Raw genomic sequence first — 20,793 nt, 5'->3', positions numbered from 1 at the left:
ATTATTTCCAACTTAGAACACGCACGAACAGACTCAAAAACAGCTTCTTCCCCACCGTCACCAGACTCCTAAATGACCGTCTTGTGGACTAACCTCATTAACACTACACCCTGTATGCTTCATCCGATGTCAATGCTTATGTAGTTACATTGTATATCTTGTGTTGCCCTATTATGTATTTTCTTGTATTTTCTTGAATTTTCTTGAATTCCCTTTTCTTCCCATGTACTGAATGATCTGTTGAGCTGCTTGCAGAAAAATACTTTTAACTGTACCTCGGTACACGTGACAATAAACAAATCCAATCCATCCAATTATGGGGGAAATGGTGGTGTGGGCTATTAGTCCGGAAGCCCAAGCGAATGATTGGGACATGGGTTACAATCCCATCACGGCAACTGGTGGAATTAAAATTCAATGAATGACCTGTGATTGAAAAGCTAGTCGGTTACTTACCATTGTTGATTGTTGTAAAAACACATCTGGTTCACTGATGCTGCGTTGAGAAGTAAATATGCTGTCCTTATCTGGTCTTGTCTACACATGATTCCTGAGCCACATCCCTCTGAAGTGGTGTGACAAGTCACTCAGTTCAAGGGCAACCAGGGATGGGTAACAAATGTTGGCCTTGTCAATGAGGTCCACATCCCATGAAAGATTTTTGAAAAAAAACTAACAAAGCAGTCGTGGTTATCTGTGAGTAAAAGCACAGATTTAATGTTGAATCAGATCGAAAAAGCAATCTGAATTAGCGCCAGAGAGAGTCAGGAAACAGAATTAATTGTGCAAAGGTGAAATGGCTACCACAGCAGTAAGGTCATTGCTCCAGCTCATGATGAATTGGGAAGCTGATAATCTCACAGAGGCACTTGAGAAGCTTAAACAAAGCTGCAGACTGATATTTAGCAGCCTTCTAAAAGAACTAGTGTAGAACAAAGGTTCAATTACATCCTTTAGTGGAAGAAGATAAAGGGTTGAAGTTATTTAGTAGCTGGGAGCTTAGTGAAGGTAACAAAACCCAGCAAAATCACACGATCATGCTGCCGCCCCTCCAGCCTGGGATTTTCTGAGTCACCCATCCCTAACCCACAGTATGATGGTGACCAGACCCCTCCCACACCCACGCCCGCACCAGAGACCCCTAGCAGAGATGCCCCAATTACAGAGTCTCCCACCAGAGACCACCCTTGAGAGAATCTCCACCAGGGACCCCCCTAATTATTGAGACTCCACCAGAGACCCTTCACAAGAGAGACCCCCCATAAGAGAGACCCCCACCATAAACCCCGCCCCCATAAGAGAGACCCTTGCCTGGAAACTCGAGAGCAGTCCAGACAGAGGCAATGAAAAAAATAATCACTGCTTTAACACTCACCTGGGCAATACACCTGCTGACTCAGGCACAGGAAGCAACACCTGTCAATTACTGGAAAGAGAAAAGCAGTCAGCTAGGGTTAAACCTGCTCAGATCTTTGATCTGCAAACAATTCATTCATATCTATGTGAAATTGCTTTAACTGGGCCGTGATTGACAACTTCCACACAAACACAGCTGTCTGCGTTGTTTAATTTATTACCCTTAATGCTTGAGTGGCTTATAAATACCCAGCTGTGAAACTAACCACAATGTTTATAAACATTTAGCCATGATTGGCAGCTCCTGTAACCACATCAAAGTCGCATCTCTGGTGGTGGGGTCTCTATAATTGGGGAGTCTTTGTTGGGGGTCACTGTCATTGGGGGTAATCTGTCATGGGTTTCTGGTGGGGGTCTCTGGTCGGAAGTCGGTGGGGGCAGTCGGGTCACTCTTGTACTTTGGGGGAGGGTGACCCAGAAAATCCTGAGGTAGGTAAGGAGGGGGCGGAATGATATTACGGGGCTGGGGGTGGGGGCCAGCCATCGGCTTCCCACCTGTCATATTTGCCCTTCCCCCACAACCGTAAACATGACCAATGAGAGGCCATTAAATTCAGCATTGAATTCACAGACTAAAGGAAATATCCGCATATGGAATAAACCACAGATCTTGTGGAAAACCAATCACTGGGAAAAGATGTTCGGAACAAAGAAAGAAGATTGTGAATAAATTATCAGAAGCAGAACACCAGGCTGAACATGAAGTAAAATGAACCTAAACCTCCACACCCTGGGAGACGGCAATGAGTCTGCTCGCACAACAGGCAACTGCTGTTGTGCTTCGAGCGGCTAGTCAGGAGGCGGATCACTGCCAGCCTCCCAGACAGTCTCGATCCACTACAGTTTGCCTACCACCGTAACCGGTCCACAGCAGATACTATCTCCCTGGCTCTGCAATCAATGCACGGACACCTCGGCAACAAGGACACCTACGTCAGACTGCTGTTCATCGACTACAGCTTCGCCTTCAATACCATTATCCCGACAAGACTAATAACCCCAAACTCTGCAATCTTGGACATGACCCCTCCCTGTGCAGCTGGATCCTTGACTTCCTCACCAACAAACCACAATCTGTCACTCAGACTATGTTGGAAGATCATTCCTGAAAATTTGAATTGTAATGGATACCAAAGGAGAGGTTTGGCGGCACGGTGGCACAGTGGTTAGCACTGCTGTCTCACAGCCCCAGCGTCCAGAGTTCAATTCTGAACTTGGGTTACTGTGTGGAGTTTGCACCTTCTCCCTGTGTCTACGTGGGTTTCCTTCAAGTGCTCCGGTTTCCTCCCACAGTCCAAAGAATGTGCAGGTTAGGTGGATTGGCTCTGCCAAATTTTCTTTTAGTATCCAAAGGTTGGGTTGGGTGGGGTTATGGGGTTATGAGGTTACAGGAATAGGGCGAGGGAGTGGGTCTCGGAAGTGTGCTCTTTCAGAAGGTCGGTCTAGACTTGATGAGCCAAATGGCCTCCTTTGCACTGTAGGGATTCTATTCTATCCAAGCTGCTGTGAAGCAGAGCAACATCATGCTGACAGCATTCAGGGCAACTTTGATTCAACAGCAAGGAACCACCCAAATTAGAGGAGCACAGAAACAAAAGGATGTTAACTGTGTTTCCGACATCACTGAAACAGATGGTACTGCTATCCTGGGGCTGAGCATTTGCAAAGAGCTGCTGTTTATCTCAGTAAGTTGTGCGATGAAGGAGATAACACTGAAGGTTGAAGTTAGTACACCCAATGAAAAACATTCTCTGATCAGAAGCAAGCAATAATTGGTGCAAACAATAGTCAGAGCATTTTGACAAGATAGTTGGATGCTTCAAAGAGTTTGATATCGCATTATAATTAACCCAATGATGAAATTAATAATTCATCCCCCATGTGACATACCAATAGAATTAAAAGGAAAACTTCAAAGAGAGATCCAAAAGACAGAAGAAAACAAGGTGATTGTGACAGACCCTACAGGTAGGGTAAATTCCATCACAGTGAGAACGAGAAGCCGAATGAGTGGCTATGAATTGCCTGGATCGAAAAGATCTTATTCAAGCAATAAAGAGGAATCATCTCCCCGTTCCAATGCTAGAAGAGATCGCACCAGCACTGGCAGGGGCAAATGTTTTTAGCAAGCTTGATGCCAAGAATCGCTCCTGGAATGTGACGTTTGACAAGGAATATTCGCCGTTGACAACATTGAACAAAACCTTTGGCTGGTACAAATTTCTACATCTACCTTTTGGCCTTAAAATGCAGTAGGATGTGTTCCAACAGGAAGTAGATGAGGAGATCTGTGGTATAGAGGGATAAGATCATGACCACTATTTATATTAAGCCACACAGAGTACCGTGAAAGTCTGAGAACATGCACTAAGAGATTCTCAAAACAGCTTCTTCCCCGCTGTTATCAGACTGCTGAATGGCCCTCTTATGGACTGAACTGATCTCGCTATACATCTTCTATACTGTTGTAGCGCTCCATACCTATTGGTCAAAGTCAACATTCCTGTGGTTCAGCAGTCTTCCCTCAATTTTACAAATTACAAAATTGTCGGGATTTTCGCATGGGAACCAAACAAAAATTGGGGACTCACTACCATGATTTAGAAAAAATACATAATTCCTTGTTTGGCTTGGGATAATTGAACTTAAAACCAGTGAGTGTGGGGGGCTGGTGTTTTCTTTCAGGTGTTGATACTATTGGCAGTTTAAGTAGGGGTGACTTGTAAAATGGCTCTTTCAGTGGCTAAGATATTTGTGGGTGTTGAAGAGATCAGTCTGGGTGGTTTACAAAGGGTGTTAAAATAAAGCCTTTGGATTTGGAGGACATGCCGCAGTTGACTTTACCTGAAGGGGTGAGGAAGGTAGAGATAATTAAAGTCATAGCTCAGCATTTAAATTTGGAAGAGACACAGTCGGATTCATCATAATTGGCTAGGATCCAGGTATAAATGAAACAGTTGCAACACGATAAATAACTTACACAGCTTGAATTGGAATTAAAAGCAAAGGAAAGAAAGATAAGGAGAGAGCTCAATGGCAGAAGAAAAGGAGAAGAAAACAGAGGCCATGGCAGAAGAAAAGGGGAAAGAGAGAGCAGAGCAAGAATGAGAGAACGACAAGGTGAGAGGTTTTGAACTTTGGTGAATGGAATTGAGAGGGAGGGAGTCAGAAAGACATAAAAAATATCAATGTAAAAGATTGCAGTTATAGGCAGACATTGAGAAAAGTCCAGAGGGAGGAGTAACCCCTCTTACTCAAAATCCTAGTGGGGATATGTTTAAATATGTTCACGCACTGCCAACGTTTGATGAGAAATACATGGAAGCTTTGTTTTGTCTCATTTGAGAAAGTAGCTAAACAATTGAATTGGCCAAAAACCATGTCGTCATTGTTGGTTCAATTCCAATGGGTAGGTATAGATACTGAAGTGTTTGTGTCATTAACAGGGGAGATATCTAGGATTATGATGACTTGAGAGAAGTCAATTTTTAGTGCATATGAACCAGTGCCAGAAACTTACAGATAGAATTTTAGAAATCTAAGGAAAGAACAAGGTCAGAAATATATAGACTTTGAAAGAATCAAACAATAATTTTAATAGGTGGGAAAGAGCATTACAAATAGATGCTTAGGGACATGGTTATTTTGGAGGAATTTATAGTTTAATTTCCCACAGAAGTGAGAACTCATGTGGAAGAGCAAAGGGTTAAAGCTGCTAGATAGGCAGCAGAAATGGCAGATGATGATGGATTAATTCACTAATCACAGGTGTGGCATGTTTTAAGAGTGAACATTTTACTGTGACAGATTTTCATTCCCCCTGGTTACAGACAGTGACCACACCAGTGCCCACTCAGTGCTCTTCACTCTTCTTGGTTTTTGGTGCTCTGCTGCTACATCTGGGTGTGTCCCCAGAATGCATATCAGAGGAGAAGGTACCTGCTGCTTTCCACACCTTGTGGTCTTTGATGCACTCCACGAACGTCCTCTGGAGGGCCTGGAGCTGGGGGTTCGGGGTGGGGGTAGGGGGGGGGCGTCCAACTTCATACTCGTGTTACTGCCGTCACTGTGCCATCCTGTTGTGCCCACTGTTCTTGAGGTGTGCTGGTGTTACGAGAGAGGGGATTCAAAAGAACTGGAGACTGCTGCTGCATCCTTGGTGGCAGGCCCCAGGTTGGCCTCCAGTGCTTCCTCCTCCCTGACGATGTCCGTGGGGACCTGGGGAACTCTATGGGGCGGAGGGAAGCTGGAATGAGCTCCAGAAGCCTGTGAGCCATCTGGCACTGCCAGACCTCCTCAGTGTCTGCACCATTGTGTCGATGTCGATATCGATGCTCCTCAGTGACTAGACCATGCTCTGCAGTGCCTCGGAAATATCCAGCTGCATCTGTGGCACATCCCTCAGTGACTGGGACATGATGTTGAGACCCTCAACAATGGTCATCATAGACTAAGCTATGCTTTGGGCACCACCACTCAATACGTGGACGCTGTGCTCCAGGTTTTCCACTGCGATCGCCACCTTAGTGATGTTGGCCTCGGTGCCATGCATTGTCAGCACCACCTCCTGATCCTGCAGCATTGTGACTCCTCCAGTCAGCCTTGCAGTCACTGGAATGTCACTGACAACCCACTTCTGAATGTTATGGCTGTGTCCTATCATCTGCATCAGCTCTTGGTGAACCTTGTCTCGCGGCTCGGCATCTGACTGGGACCCAGCTGAGTCCTGGGGTCCAGCAGACCTCTGACAGCTGACTCCCTTGAATGTTCCTGCCTCCATGTGATGTTCATCAGCAGATGTGTGGTGCTCAGCGGATTGTGCCCCTGAAATCCACAAATGTTTCCCACCGAGGTGTGTGTCTCTGCGTTGTTGGAAGGTGTGGGTGATAGGTGTGACGCATCACCGGTGTTCTCGGAGCTCTCCTCCAAGGTGGTATCTTTGATGATGGGGGAGGAACAGCTCCGGATAGCCTAGTCTAATCAGATGGAGATCCATTCAGACAATGGGCATATGGTCAGTCAGAGGAAAGGATCATTTTGTCTGACATGAACAACTCACTTGAGACAGATCATCTGGGTGAAGGGGCAGTGGATCCTCACCTCTCTGGGGCAGGCCAACTCCCTGTCAGTGACTTCTTTCTCCACATGTAACCCCACAACATTCAGGGCCCGTTTCTCATAGGGGATGAGGACTTGAAGCTCTGAGACCCTACCCCCCACCTTGGCCCTTTCTTGTTTATTATGGGCTATCTTCTCCTGCGGGGACAAAGAGAGCCGCAAGCTTGATGGGTCAGGGTGTATATAGCAGGTGACATGTGTCGGCACTGCACCTGGACATGAAGGGGTTGTGCTGATAGGTGTCAGAGGGTTCTGAGTTACGTGCACGAAGATCAGATGTGGGGAGGGTGCAAGGTGTCAGCCAGTGGATTGGGGGTTTTGGGAATTTGAGGGGTGGCAGGTGGAACTGGAGCTAGGAGAGAGGTGGTGATTAACCTTGCAGCTCAGTGGAGGTCTTCTTCCTACGTTGGGCAGTGGTCCTCCTGGTCATGCTGCCCGAACTGACAGCCGCTGCCACTGCCTCCCAGGCAGCACTGCTGACCCTGCTGCTGGTCCTCCGACCCCCTCGGAGGAACAGGGTGGCCCGTCTCTTATCCAGAGCATCGAGAAGCCTGGCCAGATCAACAGCCGCAAAGCAACGAGCAAGTCCGAGCACAGCCATGCTCGTGTGTTAGCTGGGAGTGAGTTGTGAGGGAGCATTTAAAAGAAGCTCCCCTTTGTTAGCGGCGAGCTACTGTTGCGCAAGTTGGGTGAATCAGACAGCGAGCCAGCCAGTAATTTTGAGAATGTCATGCGTGCTCATTTTGGGCACTAAGTGCCATTGAATACGGGCCGCAATCTTGCCAATGTGGCTGTTGCGAAACATCCTGCCAAACATGTCCAATACCAGACTTTGAAATATTTCCGTTGAATTGTGCCCAAGATAACAAAGCTACAGGTTGAGACAGGAGGAGCAGAAATCAAGAAGTAAAGATGGAAGGCTAAGGTTCAGTTATCAGAAACAATTTTGATCGATGGTTTATAAAGAACATGAACAAGTGGAGGATGAAGCAAATATCTTTAGTTCAGTAAAGGTGGTAGCATTACAGCAGAAGGATTCAGAGATGAAGCAGTTGTATCGGAAAGCATACAGAGAAATAAAATCTGAGTGTCTACTGGAGTTGTAGCAGCAAGAGAAATAGTGCAGGCAGAAGCCTTACCTCAGATGTTGACACAGGATAAACACAAAATTCATGATATAGGTATAAAGATTCACCACCTAGTGACTGGAGCAGCACAGAAACTGAGTCAAATCAGAAATGCGATAAGCAAAAATGAAGAGTTACAGATCCTCTCTCAGCTGCATCCTTAACTTCCTCATCAACAGACCGCAATCTGCCAGGATAGGCAACAGCACCACCTCCACAATAGTCCTCAACACCGGGGCCCCGCAAGGATGTGTGCTCAGTCCTCTACTGTACTCCGTGTACACACATGACTGTGTGGCAAGATTTAACTCCAACTCAATCTAGAAGTCTGCGGATGATACGACTGTGGTGGGCCGTATCTCGAACAACAGCAAATCAGACTGCAGAAGGGAGATAAATTACTTGGTTGCATAGAGTACCGAAAACAACCTCTTTCTAAATATCAGAAAGACCAAGGAACTGATCATTGGCTTCCGGAAGCGTAGCACGACACACACTGCCGTCTACATCAATGGCTCCGAATAAATTTGGCATGTCTGCATAGACTCTTACAAACGTCTACAGGTGTGCGATAGAGAGCATCCTATCCAGCTGCATTGGAGATGGTTGATAGCTTTAAGTTCCTCGGGGTCACCATCACCAACAGTCTGTCCTGGTCCACTCACGTTGATGCAACAGTCAAGAAAGCCCAACAACGTCTCTACTTCCTACGGAAACTAAAGAAATTTGGCATATCTGCATCAACTCTCACAAACGTCTACAGATGTGCGATAGAGAGCATCCTATCTGGCTGCATCACAGCCTGGTATGGCAACTGCTGGGTCCTCGATCGCAAGAAACGGCAGAGTGTGGTGAACACAGCCCAGTGCATCACACAAGCTTGCCATCCTCCCATTGATTCTGTATACACCTCCCGCTGCCTCAGGAAGGCAGACAGCATTATCAGAGACCTCTCCCACCCAGGAATTGCCATCTTCCAGACTCTTCATCAGGCAGAAGGTACAGAAGTCTGAAGACCCCACATCTAGACATAGGAACAGCTTCTTCCCCACAGCTACAAGACTCCTCAACAACTCATGGAACATAGAACATAGAACATTACAGCGCAGTACAGGCCCTTCGGCCCACGATGTTGCGCCGTCCTGTGAAACCCCTCTAAAGTCCCTCTACGTTATTCCCTTATCGTCCATATGCCTATCCAATGACCATTTGAATGCGTTTAGTGTTGGCGAGTCCACTACTGTTGCAGGCAGGGCATTCCACGCCCTTATTACTCTCTGAGTAAAGAACCTACCTCTGACATCTGTCCTATATCTATCTCCCCTCAATTTAAAGCTATGTCCCCTCATGCCTTGGACTCATCTGTTCGCTGTAAGAACACTATTCACGACGCCCTATGCTGCTCTTGCTCATTTGCTTTGTTTGGCCCGTTGTTCCGCACTGTAACCAATCACTGTTTGTCGATGTACCATTTGTCAATGTTCTCTGTTGATTATTCTTTTGTCTACTATGTACATACTGTGTATGTTCCCACGACCGCAGAAAAATACTTTTCACTGTACTTTGGTACATGTGACAATAATTCAGATCAAATCAAGGATGGCCTGATAAGATGCAGCAAACACGGACAATGATATGGCAGCATTGGTCTGTCAGAAATGACATCTCATTAGAAGATGGTGTTCTGCGAGCTGGGCCCAGAATAATCATACCCAAAACAATTCACAAAGAACTTCTTCAGCACATGCATGAAAGCAACTTGGGAATGGAGATGTGTAATCTCAGAGCCATTTCAGCTGTGTACTGGATAGGCATCTACAAACAATGGTGTTTATGTGCAATGTATGTCAGAAGTACAGAAACACACGGTAGAAAGGTTAGACGAGACTGACTGAAGCACCACCCAGACTATGGCATATTGTGGGAGCTGATTTATTCACACACAATCAATAATGGTGTCTCATTGTTGCAGATTGCTACTCAAAGTCCCCTTTTATCCAGATGGTGAAAGATTTGATTTAATCTTCTCAGCAGTACGAGTATTATTCACTGAGCAAAGTTGTTCCTGAAAGAATAATGTGTGACAATGGAACCAAATTCACCTCCAGAGAATTTTAAAAAAAAATTTAAAGTACCCAATTATTTGATTTTTTTTCCAATTAAGGGGCAATTTAGCATGGCCAATCCACCTAGCCAGCACATCTTTGCATCGTGGGGGTGAAACGCACGCAGACACAGGAGAATGTGCAAACTCCACACCGACAGTGAGCAGGGCCGGGATTCGAACCCGAACCCACCACCCCAACCCCACTGCCCACCCCTTGCCACCCCCCACCACTCCCCCCAACCCTAGCAACAGCTCCCCCCCCCCCCGGTCAGCAGCACAGATCCCGGACGAGTGTGGCAGCGCTGGACACTGTCCGCAGCTGGCATGTCAGGTTGCCGACCGTTGGAATAACATGTGGCCCGTACCATCGGGAATTCAGTCCATCGGGGGCGGAGCATCGCAAACCTGCGTCAAACCGGCGCCTTCCCCGAATCCGGCGTCGGAGGCCATTCTCCGCCCGATTGCCGTTTCTGATTTCAGCATCGGAGAAATCCACCCCATATTTGACGAAGTAAAAAGAATAAGAAAGATCATCAACAATAACAGCAACGCCACAAAAATATCAATGTATCACCAACAAGCGGTGCAACGTTGATAACATCATTGGCAAGTGACACAGCATTAACAATATCAAGCATGACTCCTACAACACCAAGAAAGCAACCTATAAAAGGTTCAGTTCAGTTAAAAAAAAACTCAATTGTTCACCTTCTTTAGTTTAGAAACATGTGTAAATGTTTGGAACAGTTATATTGATGAAGAAAGAGGGAAGCTGTATTAGTACATTATTCATAATGGGCAGGAACAAATTGTAACGTGAATATACATCCTATAATTTCACATTCACCACAGTCATGTGCCAAGGAACAATGTATCAATCTGTCATTCACTAATTCACTGGTTCACACTTGAGGGAAGGACATCTGCTATCCTTACCTGGTCTGGCCTGTTTTGTTAAGCTCTTGACGTAGCATAAGCTGCTTCCTTGATGTGCAGTCTGACAAAGGAAGGTTCAGACTTAGAGATAGCTTTGACACATTTATTTAAACTGTTAACAATTCCCCTACTTGGATTTGACTCTCCTGTTAATCCTGCTATAGCTACTCAGACTGACAAACCAGTCTACTACAATCCAGGTGGTGGGTGTGATGTGTTTCAAAACAACCCTGTGTACTCACTGAGAGTTTCCACTGGAAAGAGGAAGATCATGTGTGCTGTGTCCTTTTATATGGGTTGGTGTAATGCTCTCCTGTGGCAGTGTCACCTCTGTGTGTATCGTTAATTGCCAATTGGTCGTGTCCTATCTTACTGACCTATTGGTTGAATGTCTGTGTGTCATGTCTCTGGTGCTCCCTCTCATGTCTAGCTAGTCTACGTGTATTTACATTAACCCCTTGTGTATTTACAATAATGCATATCACCACATGATCTACATGTGACTCCAGATGCAGAGCAACATGGTTGTTAAGGGCAATTAGGGATGGGCAATAAAATCTGGCCCAGCCTGCGACACCCACATCTCATGAACAAATTTTAAAAATACAAAGGAAGTTGTACGGCAGATGTGTAAAGCCTTGATTGGGTTTGGATAATTTTTATCCCCACATACATGATTATTACTATTTAAAACAGAACCCATTGGAACAGCATGTATTATACGGCCCATTATGCTTGCTGAGCCATTCTGGTAAACTTTCAATGGAAGGTTTGCCGCCTTTTCTATATTGCAAGCTTTCATAAAAGCATTTCAACCTCCTTTTTAGTCACAACAATGGACTTTACAGCTATGATCTACCGCAGAAACACACTCATGTGGGGAATGTTTGCTGCATTGTCAGTTGAGGCAGGTGATCTTGAATTTCAGGGAATCACTGCTCAGAAAATGGTGGCTGATTTTCACAGTTCCCACTGAACAGGGATTTCAGCATTCCAAAACTTATGGTGCTAAGTTTATCAGCCTATTCCCACTCAATATCCACGAATATCCATTTTTCTGGTAATTCTGGTGTTCTATGTTCTATGACTCTGATACAATTTCAGGTACCTATGCTCTTCAATGTTCTGTCTATTGGTACAAGTTATTTAGTGGCTTAACTAATCATAGAATTATAGTCAGACTGCACAGAAAAGGCCTTTCGGCCCATCGATTCTGCGCCGGTCAAAAACAACACTAACTATTTAGCAGAGGGCAGCAGAGCAGAGCTACTGATCAGCTGTTCTGGGGAAATTTGCATACGTGCAGTGCGGTCAGCCTAAGTTGAAGGTGAATCTGCGAAGGAGACCCGAGGAGTTTGAGTGAAGGCAATCATCCAGCAGAGGGCAGCAGAGCAGAGCTACTGATCAGCTGTTCTGGGGAAATTTGCATACGTGCAGTGCGGTCAGCCTAAGTTGAAGGTGAATCTGCGAAGGAGACCCGAGGAGTTTGAGTGAAGGCAATCATCCAGCAGAGGGCAGCAGAGCAGAGCTACTGATCAGCTGTTCTGGGGAAATTTGCATACGTGCAGTGCGGTCAGCCTAAGTTGAAGGTGAATCTGCGAAGGAGACCCGAGGAGTTTGAGTGAAGGCAATCATCCAGCAGAGGGCAGCAGAGCAGAGCTACTGATCAGCTGTTCTGGGGAAATTTGCATACGTGCAGTGCGGTCAGCCTAAGTTGAAGGTGAATCTGCGAAGGAGACCCGAGGAGTTTGAGTGAAGGCAATCATCCAGCAGAGGGCAGCAGAGCAGAGCTACTGATCAGCTGTTCTGGGGAAATTTGCATACGTGCAGTGCGGTCAGCCTAAGTTGAAGGTGAATCTGCGAAGGAGACCCGAGGAGTTTGAGTGAAGGCAATCATCCAGCAGAGGGCAGCAGAGCAGAGCTACTGATCAGCTGTTCTGGGGAAATTTGCATACGTGCAGTGCGGTCAGCCTAAGTTGAAGGTGAATCTGCGAAGGAGACCCGAGGAGTTTGAGTGAAGGCAATCATCCAGCAGAGGGCAGCAGAGCAGAGCTACTGATCAGCTGTTCTGGGGAAATTTGCATACGTGCAGTGCGGTCAGCCTAAGTTGAAGGTGAATCTGCGAAGGAGACCCGAGGAGTTTGAGTGAAGGCAATCATCCAGCAGAGGGCAGCAGAGCAGAGCTACTGATCAGCTGTTCTGGGGAAATTTGCATACGTGCAGTGCGGTCAGCCTAAGTTGAAGGTGAATCTGCGAAGGAGACCCGAGGAGTTTGAGTGAAGGCAATCATCCAGCAGAGGGCAGCAGAGCAGAGCTACTGATCAGCTGTTCTGGGGAAATTTGCATGCGTGCAGTGCGGTCAGCCTAAGTTGAAGGTGAATCTGCGAAGGAGACCCGAGGAGTTTGAGTGAAGGCAATCATCCAGCAGAGGGCAGCAGAGCAGAGCTACTGATCAGCTGTTCTGGGGAAATTTGCATACGTGCAGTGCGGTCAGCCTAAGTTGAAGGTGAATCTGCGAAGGAGACCCGAGGAGTTTGAGTGAAGGCAATCATCCAGCAGAGGGCAGCAGAGCAGAGCTACTGATCAGCTGTTCTGGGGAAATTTGCATACGTGCAGTGCGGTCAGCCTAAGTTGAAGGTGAATCTGCGAAGGAGACCCGAGGAGTTTGAGTGAAGGCAATCATCCAGCAGAGGGCAGCAGAGCAGAGCTACTGATCAGCTGTTCTGGGGAAATTTGCATACGTGCAGTGCGGTCAGCCTAAGTTGAAGGTGGTTTGTGGAGAGGCTGTTGGCAAGTGACAGTTAAACCCGAAACACTTTGTGAGTGTTTCCCACCCTACCTCCTCCTCTAACCAACCCCCCCACCCCACGGTGGTTGGGAAGCGGGAGCAGGGGCCTGTCGTGAAGGTGAGTGAGTGCCTTTAAATTTCCTTACCTTTCAGCGGGAGCAGGGTTTGAGGTAATATCAGGTAAGCTCTTCCTTTCTTTTTCTTTTTCTTGTTTTTTTTTAAATCTAGAGGTGATGTCAGGGAAGGCAGTACAATGCTCCTCCTGCAGAATGTTTGAGGTGAGGGACGCCATCAGTGTCCCTGCTGATTTCATCTGTGGGAAGTGCACCCAACTCCAGCTCCTCAAAATCCGTGTTAGGGACCTGGAGCTTGAGCTGGATGAACTTCGGATCATTCGGGAGGCAGAGGGGGTCATAGATAGGAGCTTCAGGGAAGTAGTTACACCAAAGACTGGAGATAGATGGGTAACTGTAAGAGGGACTGGGAAGAAGCAGTCAGTGCAGGGACCCCCTGCGGTCGTTCCCCTGAGTAACAAGTATACCGTTTTGGATACTTGTGGGGGGGGGGACTTACCAGGGGTAAGCCATGGGGTACGGGCCTCTGGCACGGAGTCTGTCCCTGTTGCTCAGATGGGAAGGGGGGAAAGGAGTAGAACATTAGTAATTGGGGACTCAATAGTCAGGGGCACAGATAGGAGATTTTGTGGGAGCGAGAGAGACTCACGTTTGGTATGTTGCCTCCCAGGTGCAAGGGTACGTGATGTCTCGGATCGTGTTTTCCGGGTCCTTAAGGGGGAGGGGGAGCAGCCCCAAGTCGTAGTCCACATTGGCACTAACGACATAGGTAGGAAAGGGGACAAGGATGTCAGGCAGGCCTTTAGGGAGCTAGGATGGAAGCTCAGAGCGAGAACAAACAGAGTTGTTATCTCTGGGTTGTTGCCCGTGCCACGTGATAGTGAGATGAGGAATAGGGAGAGAGAGCAATTAAACACGTGGCTACAGGGATGGTGCAGGCGGGAGGGATTCAGATTTCTGGATAACTGGGGCTCTTTCTGGGGAAGGTGGGACCTCTATAGACAGGATGGTCTACATCTGAACCTGAGGGGCACCAATATCCTGGGGGGGAGATTTGTTAGTGCTCTTTGGGGGGGTTTTAAACTAATTCAGCAGGGGCATGGGAACCTGGATTGTAGTTTTGGGGTACGGGAGATTGAGAGTATACAGGTCAGGAGCACAGATTTGACTTCGCAGGAGGGTGCCAGTGTTCAGGTAGGTGGTTTGAAGTGTGTCTACTTCAATGCCAGGAGTATACGAAATAAGGTAGGGGAACTGGCAGCATGGGTTGGTACCTGGGACTTCGATGTTGTGGCCATTTCAGAGACATGGATAGAGCAGGGACAGGAATGGTTGTTGCAGGTTCCGGGATTTAGGTGTTTTAGTAAGCTCAGAGAAGGGGGCAAAAGAGGGGGAGGTGTGGCGCTGCTAGTCAAGGACAGTATTACGGTGGCGGAAAGGATGCTAGATGGGGACTCTTCTTCTGAGGTAGTATGGGCTGAGGTTAGAAACAGGAAAGGAGAGGTCACCCTGTTGGGAGTTTTCTATAGGCCACCTAATAGTTCTAGGGATGTAGAGGAAAGGATGGCGAAGATGATTCTGGAAAAGAGCGAAAGTAACAGGGTAGTTGTTATGGGAGACTTTAACTTTCCAAATATTGACTGGAAAAGATATAGTTCGAGTACATTAGATGGGTCATTCTTTGTACAATGTGTGCAGGAGGGTTTCCTGACACAATATGTTGACAGGCCAACAAGAGGCGAGGCCACATTGGATTTGGTTTTGGGTAATGAACCAGGCCAGGTGTTAGATCTGGAGGTAGGTGAGCACTTTGGAGACAGTGACCACAATTCGGTGACCTTTACGTTAGTGATGGAAAGGGATAAGTATACCCCGCAGGGCAAGAGTTATAGCTGGGGGAAGGGCAATTATGATGCCATTAGACATGACTTAGGATGTGTTGGTTGGAGAAGTAGGCTGCAAGGGTTGGGCACACTGGATATGTGGAGCTTGTTCAAGGAACAGCTATTGCATGTTCTTGATAAGTACGTACCAGTCAGGCAGGGAGGAAGGGGTCGAACGAGGGAACCGTGGTTTACCAAAGAAGTGGAATCTCTTGTTAAGAGGAAGAAGGAGGCCTATGTGAAGATGAGGCGTGAAGTTTCAGTTGGGGCGCTTGATAGTTACAAGGAAGCGAGGAAGGATCTAAAGAGAGAGCTGAGACGAGCAAGGAGGGGACATGAGAAGTCTTTGGCAGGTAGGATCAAGGAAAACCCAAAAGCTTTCTATAGGTATGTCAGGAATAAAAGAATGACTAGGGTAAGAGTAGGGCCAGTCAAGGACAGTGGTGGGAAGTTGTGTGTGGAGGCTGAGGAGATAAGCGAGATACTAAATGAATACTTTTCGTCAGTATTCACTCAAGAAAAAGATAATATTGTGGAGGAGAATGCTGAGACCCAGGCTATTAGAATAGATGGCATTGAGGTGCGTAGGGAAGAAGTGTTGGCAATTCTGGACAAGGTGAAAATAGATAAGTCCCCGGGGCCGGATGGGATTTATCCTAGGATTCTCTGGGAAGCCAGGGAAGAGATTGCTGAGCCTTTGGCTTTGATTTTTAGGTCATCATTGGCTACAGGAATAGTGCCAGAGGACTGGAGGATAGCAAATGTGGTCCCTTTGTTCAAGAAGGGGAGTAGAGATAACCCCGGTAACTATAGGCCGGTGAGCCTAACGTCTGTGGTGGGTAAAGTCTTGGAGAGGATTATAAAAGATACAATTTATAATCATCTAGATAGGAATAATATGATTAGGGACAGTCAGCATGGTTTTGTGAAGGGTAGGTCATGCCTCACAAACCTTATCGAGTTCTTTGAGAAGGTGACTGAACAGGTAGACGAGGGTAGAGCAGTTGATGTGGTGTATATGGATTTCAGTAAAGCGTTTGATAAGGTTCCCCATGGTCGTCTATTGCAGAAAATACGGAGGCTGGGGATTGAGGGTGATTTAGAGATGTGGATCAGAAATTGGCTAGTTGAAAGAAGACAGAGAGTGGTAGTTGATGGGAAATGTTCAGAATGGAGTTCAGTTACGAGTGGCGTACCACAAGGATCTGTTCTGGGGCCGTTGCTGTTTGTCATTTTTATAAATGACCTAGAGGAGGGCGCAGAAGGATGGGTGAGTAAATTTGCAGACGACACTAAAGTCGGTGGAGTTGTAGACAGTGCGGAAGGATGTTGCAGGTTACAGAGGGACATAGATAAGCTGCAGAGCTGGGCTGAGAGGTGGCAAATGGAGTTTAATGTGGAGAAGTGTGAGGTGATTCACTTTGGAAAGAATAACAGAAATGCGGAATATTTGGCTAATGGTAAAATTCTTGGTAGTGTGGATGAGCAGAGGGATCTCGGTGTCCATGTACATAGATCCCTGAAAGTTGCCACCCAGGTTGATAGGGTTGTGAAGAAGGCCTATGGTGTGTTGGCCTTTATTGGTAGAGGGATTGAGTTCCGGAGCCATGAGGTCATGTTGCAGTTGTACAAAACTCTAGTACGGCCGCATTTGGAGTATTGCATACAGTTCTGGTCGCCTCATTATAGGAAGGACGTGGAAGCTTTGGAACGGGTGCAGAGGAGATTTACCAGGATGTTGCCTGGTATGGAGGGAAAATCTTATGAGGAAAGGCTGATGGACTTGAGGTTGTTTTCGTTAGAGAGAAGAAGGTTAAGAGGTGACTTAATAGAGGCATACAAAATGATCAGAGGGTTAGATAGGGTGGACAGCGAGAGCCTTCTCCCGCGGATGGAGGTGGCTAGCACGAGGGGACATAGCCTTAAATTGAGGGGTAATAGATATAGGACAGATGTCAGAGGTGGGTTTTTTACGCAAAGAGTGGTGAGGCCGTGGAATGCCCTACCTGCAACAGTAGTGAACACGCCAACATTGAGGGCATTTAAAATTTTATTGGATAAGCATATGGATGATAAGGGCATAGTGTAGGTTAGATGGCCTTTAGATTTTTTCCATGTCGGTGCAACATTGAGGGCCGAAGGGCCTGTACTGCGCTGTATCGTTCTATGTTCTATGTTCTATTCTAATCCCATTTCCCAGCACTTGGCCCATAGCCTTGGATGCCTTGGGATCGCAAGTGCACATCTAAATGCTTCATAAATGTTATGAGGGTCTCTGCCCCCACCAGCCTTTGAGGTAGCAAGTTTCAAACTCCCACCACACTCTTGGTAAAAAGGTTTCCCCTCACATCCCTCTAAATCTCCAGCCCCTTACCTTATATCTATGCCCCTTGGTCATTGATTCCTCCACCAAGGGAAAACATTTATTCCTGTCTACTTTATCCATGCCCCTCATAATTTTATACATCTCAATCATGTGCCCTCTCAGTCTCCTCTGCTCCAAGGAAAACAATCCAAGTCTATCCAATCTCTCTTCATAACTAAAACTCTCCAGCCCAGGCAACATCCTTGTAAATCTCCTCTGCACCCTTTCCAGTGCTATCACATCCCTCCTGTAATGTGGATTCCAGAACTGCACACAATACTCTAGCTGTGGCCTAACCAACATTTTATACTGTTCCAGCATACCTGCCCTGCTCTTAAACTCTATTCTTCGGCTATTAAAGATAAGTATACCATATGCCTTTTTGACCATTGTACCCACCTGCTCTGCTACCTTAAGAGACCAGGGTACCTGCACACCAGGTCTCTCTGATCCTCGGTGCTTCTCAAGGTCCTGCCGTTTATCATGTATTCCATTGCCTTCTTTATCCTGCCCAACAGCATCACCTCACACTTATTTGGACTGAATTGCATTTGCCACTGATCAGATCATCTGACCAGGCCACCTATGTGCCCCTGTAATCGAAGGCTAACGTCCTCACTAATACTGCCCCACTAATTTTTGTATCATCTGCAAACTTACTGATCAACCTTCTACATTCATATCCAGATCATTTCAATAAAACACAAACAGCAAGGGCCCCAACACTGATCCCTGTGGTACTCCACTGGACACAGGCTTCCAGTCAGAAAAACACTCCTCGACCATCACCCTCTGCTTCCTGCCACTCTGCCAATTTTGGATCCAATTTGCCAAATTTCCTTGGACCCCATGGACTCTTACCTTCACTATCAATCTACCATGTGGGACCTTATCAAAATCCTTGCTGAAGTCCAAGTAGACTAATGTTTCCTGAAAGGACTGCGATAGATCATTCACAAACCCAGCAGAGAGAGTTTTTTTTGTGTAGGAAAGAATAGCAAGGATGGCTCAGTCGCTAGCAATCCCTCCATTTTCCTCCATCCTGTGATTGTAACTCACCCCTTGAGCTGCAAATTTGAGCTGAGCTGATGGATTTTCCACATATTTCCTCCTATTCCTCAGTGAGCTGCCTCAGCATTTTCAGCTCATTGATACCACACAAAAGAAGCTCCAGCATTAAAATTATCTGGCCTTTCCATAAAGGGCTGCTTCTGTACCCAGCCTGTGCCCAATGAAAGTTGGATTTTCCTTATCTGACTTGTCGAGCAATCTTTGCTGATAACACTCACTCAGCGATCAGAAGACGAGCAGTCATGAACGAGCGTCCTCAAATAGACTTTGTCTTGGTTAATAAAACCAACATCTCAGCATAGGAAATCATGTTTGGTACCAGTTATCTTCAGTTCTTGATGAGATGTCCATACCGGAGTTTAATATATAGATCCCGCAAGTTAAATACCTGACAATGTACAACATTTAAAGAGTGAGGCAGAGTTGACCTTGAAAGCAGTTTCCGTTGGTAACTGGCAAACTGAAATATTTATCTAATAAATATCAATATATTGACAGGGTCGGGATGATAAACATGGCCACTGCTAAAGGAAAGTTCAGAACACGAATTTTCCTTCAGGCTAAATTTTCACTCAAGGCTCATCAGCAGAGAAAGTTGATCATTTGATTGTTTAAAGGGAAGGTAACACTTGCAGCAAGCTAACCTTAAACCAGCTTTCATCACCCCCCCCCCCCCCCCCCCCACACCCACATCCTCCCCTCCCCCACATTTTTTGAAGGTACTGGAACATCATCCCTTTTCATGAGTTGCAAACACTAGATATGATAATATTATTACTTCAATTTTAGTTTTAAATAAACTAAAGGGGTACTCAACAAAACAATAGTCTCAAAACTGTTTCCAATTGCATACAATAATATTGCAGATTGAAAGGTCAGGAAGTGAAGGTCACAAAATATATTGGTCAATCATTTCTTTATATTGACAGATGCAGACATTTATATTTTTTTCATTTGAGAGAACCATAGAAGAAATTACATCTGCTTTCAGAGACACCGTATTGATCAATTTTGCTGATTTTAATTGTTAACGCTGATCATACTTTCTCAAAGGTCGACATGTTTCAAAGCAATTTTAAAGCCATGAATAGTATTTAAGATTATTGCTATTTCTGATTTCCAGAGCTGTGTCTTTTATTGGGGATTCACCAGCTGGATGGCTTATTACATCAATCATCCTCTGTACACACCTCCCAGTAGGTACAGCATTTATTGCATGATTCAGAATTCAGCTGTCAAAGAATTGCTTTCTAATGTCTTTGTTTCATCTTAGACTTTGCACATACTTATTCAAAAAGTAATTCAGTGAATAAAGTGGATTGTTTCTTCCACATGTCAATGATGGTTGATGTTTGTATCCAGTATTACAATTAATCGTAATCAGTAGAGTATAAAAGATAAGAATTGTGGTACACAATACCAGTTGTGGAGAATTATACAGTGGCTATCCTTCTAAAGTAATTAATCAATGGTGAGGTGCTATGGAACATCTGACGACATGATACATTAAAGTACTTTTTTTTCTATTTTTCTTTAACTTACTTTGTTTATTGCTAGTTTATTGTAAGTGGTAGATTTCTTTTGAATAATATTTGATGGTCCCATATTTGAAGAATGCAACTATGGTTAAGTACCCCTTCCATCCCAGTAAGATATTTTCACCTGCTTTGGACAAGAAAATATATTGCAAGCATAAATTTAGGAGAATACAGCCGTACTGACAATGTAGAGAAGTGGGAGGTGTAATTGGAAAGCAATCATCTCGCATATTTTCTTGGACACAATCAGTGGCAATCAAATTGGAGACAGTGCAGCCTTCAAAGAAAAGCAAAAAATACTTAAACTACTCAGAAGTCAGGCATTATCTATGGCTGGAGAAACAGAGTTAACATTTCAGGTCAATGGCTT

The 20,793-nt window shown here is 45.8% G+C and overlaps 1 protein-coding gene and 1 long non-coding RNA gene across 2 annotated transcripts in view; one reads left to right on the top strand and one right to left on the bottom strand.

Annotated features, from left to right (window-relative positions):
- Positions 1-814, bottom strand: part of LOC119970182 — a 47,613-nt gene extending 46,799 nt beyond the window's left edge. Inside the window, exon 1 of the long non-coding RNA XR_005461557.1 lies at positions 457-814. This is a non-coding gene — a long non-coding RNA (uncharacterized LOC119970182). The remainder of the gene's footprint in view (positions 1-456) is intronic.
- The window catches only part of LOC119970181 (trans-2,3-enoyl-CoA reductase-like), a 225,374-nt gene that overhangs the window by 133,342 nt on the left and 71,239 nt on the right, over positions 1-20,793 (top strand). Inside the window, exon 7 of the mRNA XM_038804400.1 lies at positions 20,009-20,081. Coding sequence (XP_038660328.1) covers positions 20,009-20,081 — 73 coding nt within the window. The remainder of the gene's footprint in view (positions 1-20,008; positions 20,082-20,793) is intronic.

Source organism: Scyliorhinus canicula, chromosome 8 (assembly GCF_902713615.1).
Source record: "Scyliorhinus canicula chromosome 8, sScyCan1.1, whole genome shotgun sequence".
In the NCBI taxonomy this organism is placed as follows: domain Eukaryota; kingdom Metazoa; phylum Chordata; class Chondrichthyes; order Carcharhiniformes; family Scyliorhinidae; genus Scyliorhinus; species Scyliorhinus canicula.
Note: the sequence above shows the minus strand (reverse complement) of the source record. Positions and strands in the feature narration are given on the sequence as shown.